General features: G+C 46.4%; 2 protein-coding genes across 2 annotated transcripts in view; both read right to left on the bottom strand.

The window, feature by feature from the left end:
• Window positions 1-5061, bottom strand: part of LOC119375562 (arginine-hydroxylase NDUFAF5, mitochondrial) — a 129716-nt gene extending 124655 nt beyond the window's left edge. Inside the window, exon 1 of the mRNA XM_037645768.2 lies at window positions 5052-5061. The gene's annotated coding sequence lies outside the window, so the exon portion shown is untranslated. The remainder of the gene's footprint in view (window positions 1-5051) is intronic.
• The window catches only part of LOC119374981 (uncharacterized), a 19135-nt gene extending 6780 nt beyond the window's left edge, over window positions 1-12355 (bottom strand). Inside the window, exons 1-2 of the mRNA XM_037645178.1 lie at window positions 11811-12355; window positions 8578-8805 (exon numbers count right to left, since the gene is read on the bottom strand). Coding sequence (XP_037501106.1) covers window positions 8578-8805; window positions 11811-11826 — 244 coding nt within the window. The 5' untranslated portion in view covers window positions 11827-12355. The remainder of the gene's footprint in view (window positions 1-8577; window positions 8806-11810) is intronic.
• Window positions 12356-12496: the final 141 nt, after the last annotated feature.

The raw sequence follows: 12496 nt of genomic DNA, 5'->3' as shown, positions 1-12496 counted from the left end.
TTGATGTGTTTTAGACTTTTGTTCTCTCATTTTTAATGACGCACAGTAAATGTCACGCCCGTCTAACCCCCGCTTTAGTTTCTGTTACCCTGCCTAGCTCTTTCTTTTTCGAGTTGAAGAGAGAGAGGGAAAGAAAGAAAAACAAAACAAGATGTGAGAGACATAGAGGTTGTCCTGCTTAAAAATTCTATTGGCTATAATGTGGTGTGTGTGCGTTGGGTGAGGGGAGAGGGGGGAATGCTTTAAAAATACGTAAACTAATTCACGCAAGATGAATTAAATCTGTCACAAGCTCGAGAAATATTTTTGAGAAATAGGGTGGGGGAAGCAGACGCGGGAAACGAGGCTCCAAGAAAAAAAAAGGGGGGAAGAAGAAGAGAGAGAGAGAGAGAGACAAAAGGAAAGAAAGATTAACAACGTCGGGGTTTCTTTTGAAGTGGGCGGGGTCGGGACGTGGCGCCCGGGGAGGCATACGCCGCGGTTTGGAAAAAAGCCGAACGCCGTGAGAGCCCGCACGAACAGTCGAATGGAGGGGCGTTTGTATCGTAGATATGGAATTGACGAAAAGAAAGAAGGAGAGAAGGAGAAAAATAAAGAAAATGAGAGAGAGAGAGAAACAAGGAAAGAAAGGGAGAGAGACAGAGCTTCACCGCTACATGGACAGCAATGAACCAAGAGAATATATATATATATATATATATATATATATATATATATATATCGGCATAGACTAAAATCGAATTCACGAAGAAAGAGTCGAATTCTACAAGTACGAGCGCAAAACGTGCAATCTGACCGCTGAACAAAAGGAGGAAAAAAAGAGAGGGGGGGGGGGGGGCGAGCGAAGAAGTCTGGAACTGGCTTGTTCGTTTCTTTTTCCTTTTCTTTTTTTTTTTTTCAGGAGTACACCACTCCCACCCAAAACGACACCGACCACACAAAAAACGAATGATCGAAGGGTTCTAGTGTATATGTACAAAACACTGTCGGATTCGAACAAAACGCGAGGCAGCCGCGCTTACCATATAGAAACGCCGACTTCTACACGACTTTTTAATGTCTTCGCGTGGCTTTGCTCTTGCTTTTTTTTTATCCGTACTCTATTGGTTCTTCGAGGAAAGACGTAATACGTGAGCGAAAAAAAAAACAAACAAAAATAAACGAGACTTCCAAAATGCGATCGATAGCTTTTGTTGGGAGCGCACGGGCGCAGGTGAAGTGGGACAAACACTCTTTGACGCGACTACCTGTCGCACCAAGACTCATTCGTAACCGTATGGCTTTGGCAGCACAGAATAACTATTTTGATCCGTAACCGACTGGAACCAGTTATTCTGTGTTGCCAAAGTCATACGGCCACACGCCACAGCGGTCTAGTGGTTATGGTGCTCGACTGATGACCAGAAGGTCGCGGGATCGAATCCCGGTCGTGGATGGAGGCAAAAAGCTATAGAGTCACGTGTGCTTAGATTTAGCTGCACGTTAAAGAACCCCAGGTGGTCGAAATTTCGGGAGCCCTCCGCTACGGCGCGCCTCGTAATCATATTGTGGTTTTGATACGTTAAACCCCGAGAATTATTATTAACGTCGTACGCCCGTCGACATAGGCGTGCGCAGAGGGGAGGGGGGGGGGGCGACCTTGTCACATAAGAAGAGTTGGGCAAAGAGTCTGCCCCATACATTGACTTAATAGGGGGGGGGGGGGGCGCCGCGACGAAGCTTCGCCCCCCCCCCCCCCTCTGAAGGGGGCCCTGCGCACGCCTATGCCCGTCAATATTATCTCCAACAGATGTGGTGGCCGCGAGTGCCGCGACGACGCATTAATAGCATTCCGCCGAGACGACTGGTAAGGTTGGTATTCCAGTGGGTTTTTCTTCTGACAATGGTCAGTCGTCAATGCGTATCGATGCATATAATAACAACAACAATAATAATAATAATAATAATAATAATAATAATAATAATAATAATAATAATAATAATAATAATAATAATTGTGGTTTCACGTGAGAAAACCATCATATGATTATTACAGACGCCGTAGTGGAGGACTCCGGAAATTCCGACCATCTGGTGTTCCTTAACGTGCCTTGAGACCGCACAGTATACGCGGACCTCTAGCATTTCGCCTCCATCGAAAGTATCAGTACAAGTCATCCTGCGCTGTGTGTGAACAGTAACGATTATGTTCCTTATACAGACCCTCTCTTTCTGTGTTTGATATTAATAATCATTAATTTCCGGCGTTTTTCGTGCCAAGATCACGATATAATTATGAGGCCCGCCGTAGTGAGGGACTCGAGATTAATTTTGACCACCTGCAGGGGCTTCTCTGATGTGCGCCTAAATATAAGTAAGCACACGGGTGTTCTTTCATATCGCATCCATCCAAATGCGGCAGCCGCCGTTGCCGCGGGAATCGAACACGGGACCTCCTTGAGCTTAGCGGCGCGTCACCTTGTGTGTTAATCTATGCCACAGCGGGCACAACGCGTGACTCCAGCAAACGAACAACAACCTGCTGAGGACGAAAGAACTGGATTTTTTTCGGGCGGTTCGTTTCTTTCTAGGATGCCAATCAAATGAATCTGACAGACGATTACGCCAAGGAAAGCCTATAGGTACACTAATTGCTCTCTTTAACTTACGCACGAACTACGCAATTCGAAGGTTGTGGGTTCGGATCCCACCGACGGAAAGGGTGGTTTTTCGTCCTCTTTAATTCGCTTCAATTTAGTCATAACTGCTACAGTACAGTTAAAGACAACAATTAATGTCCCCGAGGCTTTCCTTGGCTGCATCTGGTTAAACTCATCACTACTTTCTGAATAGGCGTGCAACTTTCTGTTGTCCGCGCAGCATTTATCCTGCGAAAAAGATTATCGCCGAGATTTCGTTGACTTCGGGCTGCCTTCTGCAAACTTATTCGAGACAAAAATAAAAACAAAAATAAAAGACTTGAGCTTGTTGACTTTGCGGCGAGTTTTCTGTTGACCTCCCGCCACCTGCCCGCGGGAACGCTTCCCGAATGTCAATGAGGCGGCGCGCAAAATCTGCCATGGGCCACTCTGGCACGAAAAAAAATAACGAAAGAAAAAAAAACGAAAATAAAGACGTAGACGAATTCAGCTGAATGATCTTCATCGGGAGGGGGAGGGTACAAAGAGTTGAGAGTATGAAAGATGGCGGCTGAGGGGGCGTATAATAATATAATGTGGCTTAATGTGGCGCGCAGGCACAAAAAGCAAAATGAGTGAAAAGGTCTTCGAAGCACATCGACCTCTCTTTTGACGGTAGTAGGGAGCAAAGCCCGTCGTCACTGGAAGCATTCTTTCATTCGTTTCAAAGAAAGAAAGAAAGAAAGAAAAAAATTTCGCGGTGCTCACGTCCTTTTACTTAACGACCGGAAATAAGCCGCCCGTTCGTTCTCTACGTATGCGGGCGTGAATGCGAAACTGCGGCAGACCCCGGCGCTGTGTACATAATCGCGATCCCATTTTTTTTTTTTTTTTGCATCGTCCATTAGGACTCCAAAGAAATGAATCTACCTATTCTCTCTCCGCTCTTTTCATCACCAGCGATCTTTTGATATTTACAGGGCCCCTAAACCACCTCGGATAATTTTTTTAATTTCAAGTAAAAGTACGCATCGAGTTCAGAATGCTCCCACGATCAACAATGCCAAACGCAGCAGCGATACGAGCCGCGGGCGCGCCCCGGATTCCAAGATACAATCCCTTCTCCTCTCCGGGCCTTTCGGTAATCCCCAGCGTTGGCCGTGACGTCAACATTCGCGTCGGGTCATGTCATCCACAAAAAGAACCTGATTTGACGCCCGTTCGCCGCTCTTCCTCCTCGCGCGGCGAGGTGAAGCACTCGGCCAGAAGGAGATGATGCGTCAACTTTTATTGAGCCCGAACTGGTGCACGCAGGCACCAGACGGGGTAGTTCCCTAGTTACGGAACCCATGTCCCCAGCAGCTCCTGGCCCCTGTCCGTCAGTGCGAGCTGCGTCGGTAGAGACGAGCCGACGAACGGAGCATAGCGAAGGAAAGGGCGAAACGAGCGAGGGCCTCTTTTGGATCATCAAACGCGCGTATAACTCCGCTATTACGGCACCGTTTCGAAAAATTCTCGCGGCTACGTGTTTGTTGAAGGCCAGTGCGCAACTGCAACACCACAACTAAATTTCTACCTCTGGGTGCTTTAGGGGCTCTTTATTATGCACCCCAGAGTGGTTAGGTATGGCTACGTCATTTTTAGATGCGAAGTATCTTAAGGCGGAGCTCAATCCGGTGGTGGTGTGCGGCGTGACCACCCTTACTGCGCATGCGCACACCCTCTCCACTTTCCCTCTCCCCTTCCCCTCTCCCACACCCCTCTCCCCTCCCCCTTTCCACTCATCCTCTGAAACGCGGGCTAAACCTAGAGGGTGTTGGCAGACATGCCGAAATTCTCTCCTGCGCAACGCCGCGATGAGCTCGAGCGCATGCGCGTCCCCTCCCCTTCTCTCTCCTCTCCTACGCTGCCCCCCTCTCGCCCGCCTGTCGACCGCGTTCCCCGCTCGCCCTGTGAGAATTAACGGCCAGGCTAGATGGAAGATACGACGCGCGTAGCGTCCCTCTTCGCATTCCACGACGCGAGGTCGGTAGCATGCCCAACAAACGCCAACGGAACGCGATCGTGCAAGTGCTCCGGCTTCGCATCGCCTCATGGTCCCCTTTAGCGGGAGATGGTGTAATTTTGTTTCTCTTTATAGTCATGTATATGGCTAGTAGGTGGAAAACGTGGCGCTCCGCGGCAGCGTAGAAACTAAAACGGAGAAGTAATGCTAACATACGCTACCTCGAAAGGCCCCCGCACTTGCAGTTTCGTCAGCCCCTCATACCCGCCGCAGCGTGAATCGCTACCCATAAAACGCTTTGGGTGCTCTTAACATCCTTTAAGCTAACGACAATAAACGCAAAGTTTGAACCGCGCATCTCTTAAGCACGGTGACAGAGAAATCAAAAACTACAACGGAAGACGCTTCGACAGATCCCAGCTCGCGACAAACATCGGGGCAGCACGTTTCAGATTCGTTGGTTAACCACCTGTACGGAGTACTTGGGCGATGATTGTTCTTGTTTCTTTCTCTCTCTCTCTCTCTTTTTTTTGCATACTAAACCTTCTCCACAGCCAAGGCGAAAGTGATTGAGTATTGAGCGCAAGACACGCGAGACAAATCACTACCGTGACCAAAATCTGAAGTTTAGAATATGCACAAGGTTCGCCCCAGGAGTTTACTGAACACCTTGAGTAAATTAAGTTGGTAATTATGTTACAGCTTCAAGCCGGGGGCAAAAGAAAAAAAAATTGAAGTCGACCCTAATCCTTGACTCAGGTGCTAGTGGCACTCGCAAGTCAGCCTTCGTGTGCCCTGGTGTTATTCCTTGGGTTTAACTGTGTGTTTCGTCGAGCTGCTGAAGACGACCTCAGAGGCCACGTAGAAAGAAGCATAACAGGTGTTGATTTTTAATGGCCTATAGTGTGCGAGGTAACTGATTTGCATGGATATCTATCTTTGTGTTCAATGTACTGAATAAGTGGACATCTGTGAACTTTGTGGAAAAAGAAAACACTTTTTTTAGATGTACAGACTTTTGCCAATGTCAACAAGCTATAAATAAGTACGCTTCAAACATTGCCATCAACACTCACTGAAACTACGCTTTTTCTTTTTGTTAGGTTAACGAATTGCACTCAATTTTTTTAGTCGAGCCCCTCTGTTTCACACATATGTGGATAGTGAGCTCCCAGCTGTTCTAATACCTTCATTCTATGTGGTGACAAATCATAGCCATTAGAAGCTTTATATTTTTTTTCTTTGTCAAAGCAATCAACAAAAGAAACACAAACACCTGCCTTATCTTGCCTATGAGATATCAGATAAGAAGGAGGGGAGATATAAGTACATACAATGCTATCTATCTGTTACATTGTTTAGCACTGTACAGACAGACCTCTATTCAACCTTATAATATCTGTCCCATATATAGTGCACTGTGATGCTACATAATATACATGCATATAGGAAAGACGCTGCCCCCAATCGTACAAAAGTTTATGGTGATGATGATGTCATGTTCGTGGCACAAGGGCCAGACGTGGCCACAGAGGGCGAGTCCAGTCATAATGAACAGCTAATGCAATGGTAGATTACAAAAGGTGAGCTGCTGTGAACCTGGTTTAAAAAAGAACAGTCGCCTAAAGGGCATAAAATGCGTATGTGACAGAGTTAAGGTCATCACTAATGAAGTGTGTCACAAACATCAGAGATGTGAATAATAACAATTGTTGAGGTTTTACATCCCAAAAAAATTACGATATGATTATGAGTGACACCGCAGTGGAGGGCTCTGGGAATTTCGACCACCTGGGGTTTTTTAAACAGGTCATGACACGACCACACAACAAATTAAGGTTTTCAGCGAAAAATAGAAGTAGAGTGTTTCTTGTACCTGTACATACACGAGAAACGGATTTTAAAAAAATATTTCAGTGCAAAGTAAGCCCTAGAAGTCGCCAGCTACAGACCTCGCCTACCACTGGCAACCGCCATTTTGCCATGGCGTGTGTGACGTCATGTTCTGCATGGAGCAAAGCCGTCATCTTTTACCAAAGTTGCAGCGGCTGCAAATAGTTGAATTTCAATGCTAAGCTGTAAAAAGCTGAGCTAGCTCAATTGCACATGCAATTGACCGTGGAACAAGATTGTTCACTGGAATGCATATGCTCGCAAAGCAAGCAGCTTCTTACGTCACGGCTCGCGAGTGCGCCAGTGTCATCTGACCATCAGGCCACTCGCATGTTTACAAAAAACATTCAATTATCAGTTAAGTTGCCAACCAAATGCACTAAAACTTCGCCGGCTTGTTTGCAAATGCACAAGGATTAATTCACATAACAAAGATTATGATCAAAAATTGGGTGTCATGGCCCCTTCAAGGTGCACAGGCTTCTTTGAATAATATGAAGAGTATAAATGGTAAACCAGAAGATAAGACTGCAAAGAATGTTGCTTGCTCAGGCACTGTTTTATCGACAACTCATTCCTATATTGAAAAAGCTTGCAATCACCGTCCGTGCTATGAGTCTGTAATTGAGCTGACATCTATCACCGCATGCTCTTTCCCACTTGAGATAGACAACAGTGGCTACATTAGCTTGCTGGCAAGCCGTCGTAATTTGTCATGGTGGGGGAATGACCCGACAATAAAGATTACATGAGATAACACAGCACTAGTGCTATCACAGGTGCTTTTTTAAGCCTTATCTCTCTCCATTAACAATCATTATATGAGTCACCTTGTGCACCGTGACAACACAAAGCACCAGCGCTGTCTCGCGTGACTACTAGCAATGTTCGTGCCATTGTGCCTACACTATGGCGAACTACAGTCTGTTACAACTTAAGAACAAACATAAGCTCCACTCATAATACTACCCAGCGCTCCTCCATCATCTCGGCAGGAGAGTCACACTAGGTGGTTTCCATTAGAAGTGCAAGCAGTTTCTAGCTTCTATGCAAACACTATGCACATTGGAAAATAAAAGTTTGTCTTTTCTGACTAAAACGTACCTTGGTTTGAGCACAGATATCAGAATCTCTGAAAAAATTTGTTAGGGCATTAAAGTTTTTACACAGAAACCAGTGACACAAATATGGATTTGTATGAAAATAGTTGACTGTCTTCAACACGCAAAAGTGGACAACGTCAAAAAAATGAACGTACAACGAAGTACACATACAATGTTTCATTTCTTGCAAACGTATGTCTACTATCTACAGAGTAGCAACGTAGCAAATCCAGAAGGGCATTGGTCTGAGGTTTGAATTCCAGATCAGGACGAACCAAGAAGTTTTCTTTCTAGGTGATCTGTACGGACGTCTTTCTTAGCTTAGTAGTTCTAAAAGATGGGCGGATGAAAAATGTTTTCCTTTCGTAAAATGTTTCTCAACAATATCAGCATAGAATGATTAAAGAAAAACTCAAATGCAATGTGATCATAATGAACTTTGACTATACTGGCACGATAGAAGCTAATAGTGCACAAGACAAGGACAGAGAAGAGGCTTGAGACACACAGTGCTCGTGTGTCTCAACTCTTTTCTGTCCTCGTGTAGCGCGCTTTTAGCTTCTATCATGTCTTGCCAACATGTTCAAACAGCCACCTTAGTGAACAATATTCACCCCTGCACGTCTTACGTCGTTATGAAGCGTTGTTCACCAGCTGCATGCATCCATCATCACCTCGAATGAAACCAACAGACAATTACGACAAAGAAATCCTAAGGGGCATTATTGGTTGTTTTTAAATGTAGTGTAATGATTATGACCTAAATTGAAAGTAATTAAAGTGTACAAAAAAGCACCCATTCTGCCGGTGAGATCCGAAACCCACAACTTTCGAATTATGCGTCAGATGTTCTACCAATTGAAATACGACAACAAACACTGTTATGTGGGTTTCAATGCTTGTGTCTGACAAAGAAACGAGCCCCTCGAACAATTCCCCTTCTTTCGTAAGTCCTCACCTCGGTCATATAAGAACTGCTTGCGCTCTCCAAAACCGATGTTGTGGAGCCACCTGAACACTTCCTCCTGCTCCTGCTGCTTGATGAACTCATCGCTCTGTCGAATGGCGAGGAACGTCAGCACGAAAGTGGCCAGGGCGCACAACACGGCCGACGGGAGGCGCCCGGCGAGCCATATGGATGGATGCGACATGAACGTGACCGTTATGCCGTTGCCCCTCGACGATCCTGAAACAAAGATGGTGGGAGGAAAACGTTTGAAGAACCCGGGTCTCTTCGGCATATAGTAGGAGGCTGCAGAGAATCCCCATTAAAACCACCCAGCCCTTACCACACCAACGAGCTGAGAGAACCTTAGCCAGCTCTGACCTTGACGATCAGCTAAGGCTGGTCGCGAGGGCCTAGGATGCGGCCTGTGCTCAAGGCATCCCGGACTAAGGACACCCCTTCTCAGCTCTGTTCTCAAAGAAAGATGTTTATTCTTTCTCTCTCTCTCTCTCCTGATGCCTACTACAGTTTCATAATGCTAACGTGGTCATGTGAATGCTCAGGGGCTTGATCTGATACGCGTTCAGTAGTAAAACATCCATCCACGCCACATGCAATTGGCCGAGGCTTGACCATATGTCTCTTGTTTATGACTTTACGTAAGCCTAGACTAATTCCATGCGGCAAAGACGAATGTTCTTGCCAGCGCCTTCTATAACACAGTGCCTGGAACATGTGCTGTGAATGCGCTGCCTTTCCTTTTCCTATTCCCTCCTCCTGATGGTATAGTGGCCAGTGCCTCTCGCAGTGTTCCCTTGTAATCACACACAGCTCTCGCAGCTGTTAGCGTAATGCCACATGACTAAGTGGTACGGTGGCAAGCACTCTCCCACGGCACCTGCTCGCAACACGAGGCAGGAGGTGTGGCCATAGAGAGGCTCTATAGAAAACAGAGCAATGTCACAGGCAAGTAGTTAGAGGAGGCATTGGTTTTTGCATAGAACACGTACATATCGTGCCCCAGGTTATGCAGAAGGATGACGAGCACGCTAAAGCGGTGTAGGCCGTCAGAAGTTGTGTTGCAATCGCATCACTTACTGGATTCAAAGGTCAGACTCTACTATCTACTCTACTAGCTGCTACAAATTCTCAATCGCTTATGGTTTAAATGAGGGAGAGGCTTAAAAGAACAGGAAGAACAATTAAGAACACTCAAACAAGAGATGTCTCTTTGGGCTAAGGCGCAATTTTCTGTAAAGAAGGCTTGTTGTCAGGACAACATTAACAACTCATTGTATTAAGAGCAGTCCTCTATCTGAAACATTGGTTCCTGGGACAGCATTGAAATGGCACGGGAGGGGCAACACCCCGATAATAGGAGGAGGTGCTGCCCCCCCCCCCCCCCCCCCCCGGGCAGCACCCCCGTTTTCCCAACAGAGTATCCATGCTCCCCCACCTCTCACCGGCCTTAGCTTGAGCCATCCTGTGTTAATCGCTTTCGTTGCGTTGTTTGCGGCTTTCGCAAAGGGCTTTTCTGGGCCCATGGTACAACCACGTACAATCGCGCTCAGTATGAGCTACACGGCGGGAGCGCATGGCCAAGCGCACTGCAACGTTGTACAGTGACGTCGATCGTGACATTTTCGTGTTATCATGAGAGGGTTTGGCCGTTCCTTTGAGTGCGCATCGCCTCCACTTGCTTTCACGCTTGCCCGCATTTTGCCCTGTCATGTTATCAGCTTTGAAAATGATAACTGCTGCCATAGCTTGACGCCCAAACTTTGCCCTGTCGTGTTATCAGCTTTGAAAATCATAACTGCCGCCACAGCTTGACGCCCAAACTTTGAATTCTTTTTTTTTTCATTAAAGCAAAATAAATGCTCAAATTTTCCTGCAAACAAAAGAGGGCGATGGTGAAAGCAAGCAAGTGGCAGCGATGCGTGCTCGCCGGAACAGCCAAACTCCCTCCCGATAACTTGAAAATATGCCATGATCGGCACCACCGTACAACCTGGCAGTGTGCGTTTTATGGTGTTCTGCCTCACAGTGCTACATGTTGTGCAAGCTGCTCAATGCGACATGAAACCCTTACAGTGGACTTACACCTCAAGGAAACAATGACGGGAAAGAATACGACAGACACACTGCAGTGTCTTGCAACATAGTTGACACAACATAGTCCCTGTTGAATGTGATACTACTTATCTTTTGATATGCGTGCTGTATGCACACCTTCTTTCATCTTTTTCCTTTTTCTTTCATTCTTCTGTGCATACACCCTCGTGCATATAAGCACATGAAACGGATGCAACAATAAACTGTGTTGTAAGATAGCGCAGTGTGTCATCTTCTGTCGTCATGTCCTCACACTGTATGTCAACCGTAATGTATTTCCAATAGGCCGAGCCTCTACCCTTGAAACTTTGCCTCGTGCATAGTCCGCTCTGCTTCGTACATGTTTATGTTAGGTACAATTGTGTCGCCACCGGCTCCTGACCACATCGGAAGTGTGTGAATGCCAGCAAGTCCTATTCAACGCAAGTTCTTTAAGTGGGAACGTTTGCGAAGTTCATCAAAAGCGGGTGATTCTGTATGAGCGGGTCTTCTGAACACTTTCGCACATCTTCTCGGCTGTGACAGTGAGTGGAATGATACCATGTGTATTTACAAGCATAACAATCAGGCTACTAGAGAGATTGTTGAGGTACTACATAAGCAAAAAAGGCAATCGATGAGTAAGCGTGCCTCCAATAGCACTGCGTGACAATGAAATTTCTTTCCTGAATCGATTCATTACATAGTAAATAAGTGTACATGTGATCACCGTTTTAATCTGTTGTAATCTTTGCAGGTACACGTTTTTGGCTACCAATGATGCAAGAACATGTGGTACTTGGCCACCGTTTTAACATAGTGTGCATTCTTTCTAACGAAGTTAGCTGTAACACAGTGCTGTTTTGTGTGTATTCCTTCTATCTTGTGCTCTCGTTTTCGCGCCGCCCGTTTCAAGATGCATAATCAATTCGAAGTTGCCCAAATGTCAATTATTCTGCGGAACGAGCTCTTTGCGAAGAGACCAGCCGATCACAGCAACGAAACTGTTTCAACAGGAGCAGATAGTGACAACCCTTAACCACTTTCCAAACATCGCCGATTACAGCAACTAACGGCAATGCACCAAGTTGGTGATTTAGTCGAGCGATTCGGTGTGCGATGTACCGGTGTTTCGTGACCGCGTCTCTTACCCGACTGTCCGTCCATATCTCAGGAAACGGTGGTGACGGCAGCTCCCACGCATGCAGCATTCGCCCAACAGCAGTGAAGCGTGACCATATCGGAGATCAACGGTTTTCCACTTCCGCAGCGAGCGTTGCTCCGCTCCAACGTCACGTTCACGAGACTACACAACCACTACAACGTCGCGCGAAAGACATCCTCGCGAATCATTTCGCGGACGCTATTCGAGACGACGTGTAAACCAAGAAGCGACTCCGCGTATCGCCGCGTCGAAGCCAACTGTTGTTGCGGGGGGTGTTGTGACACACACAGACACTACACAGGCGTCTGCTGCTGCCGATGCAGCGAAGCACGGTGCATTGGCTACATTCATAGACTGTTAATAAACCACAGCACGGCAACTGAATGCGACCTTTGCTCGCGGAAACTATGACGCTTGTGACGCTGCTTCGGCCGATTTTGCCGCGAACAACTCGGCTGGCACCTGTCTTTCTTTAAAAGTTTACTATGTGCGTACAACAACACACGCAAAACACACACAAAAATCCGTGCAACTTACGGCGGGGAACCGGGTTGATTTAGCGCTGCATTCGATAGACGTAGATTCGTAACCACGTCGTGGCTTTCAATATACAAAGCGTTTCAAGCTTCTCAATCAAATTAAAATTAAATTGTAGTAAATAATCAACAAAAG

This window comes from Rhipicephalus sanguineus, chromosome 11 (assembly GCF_013339695.2).
Source record: "Rhipicephalus sanguineus isolate Rsan-2018 chromosome 11, BIME_Rsan_1.4, whole genome shotgun sequence".
Taxonomy (NCBI): Eukaryota; Metazoa; Arthropoda; class Arachnida; order Ixodida; family Ixodidae; genus Rhipicephalus; species Rhipicephalus sanguineus.
The sequence above is the reverse complement of the archived record's forward strand: the minus strand, read 5'-3'. Positions and strand labels throughout refer to the sequence as shown.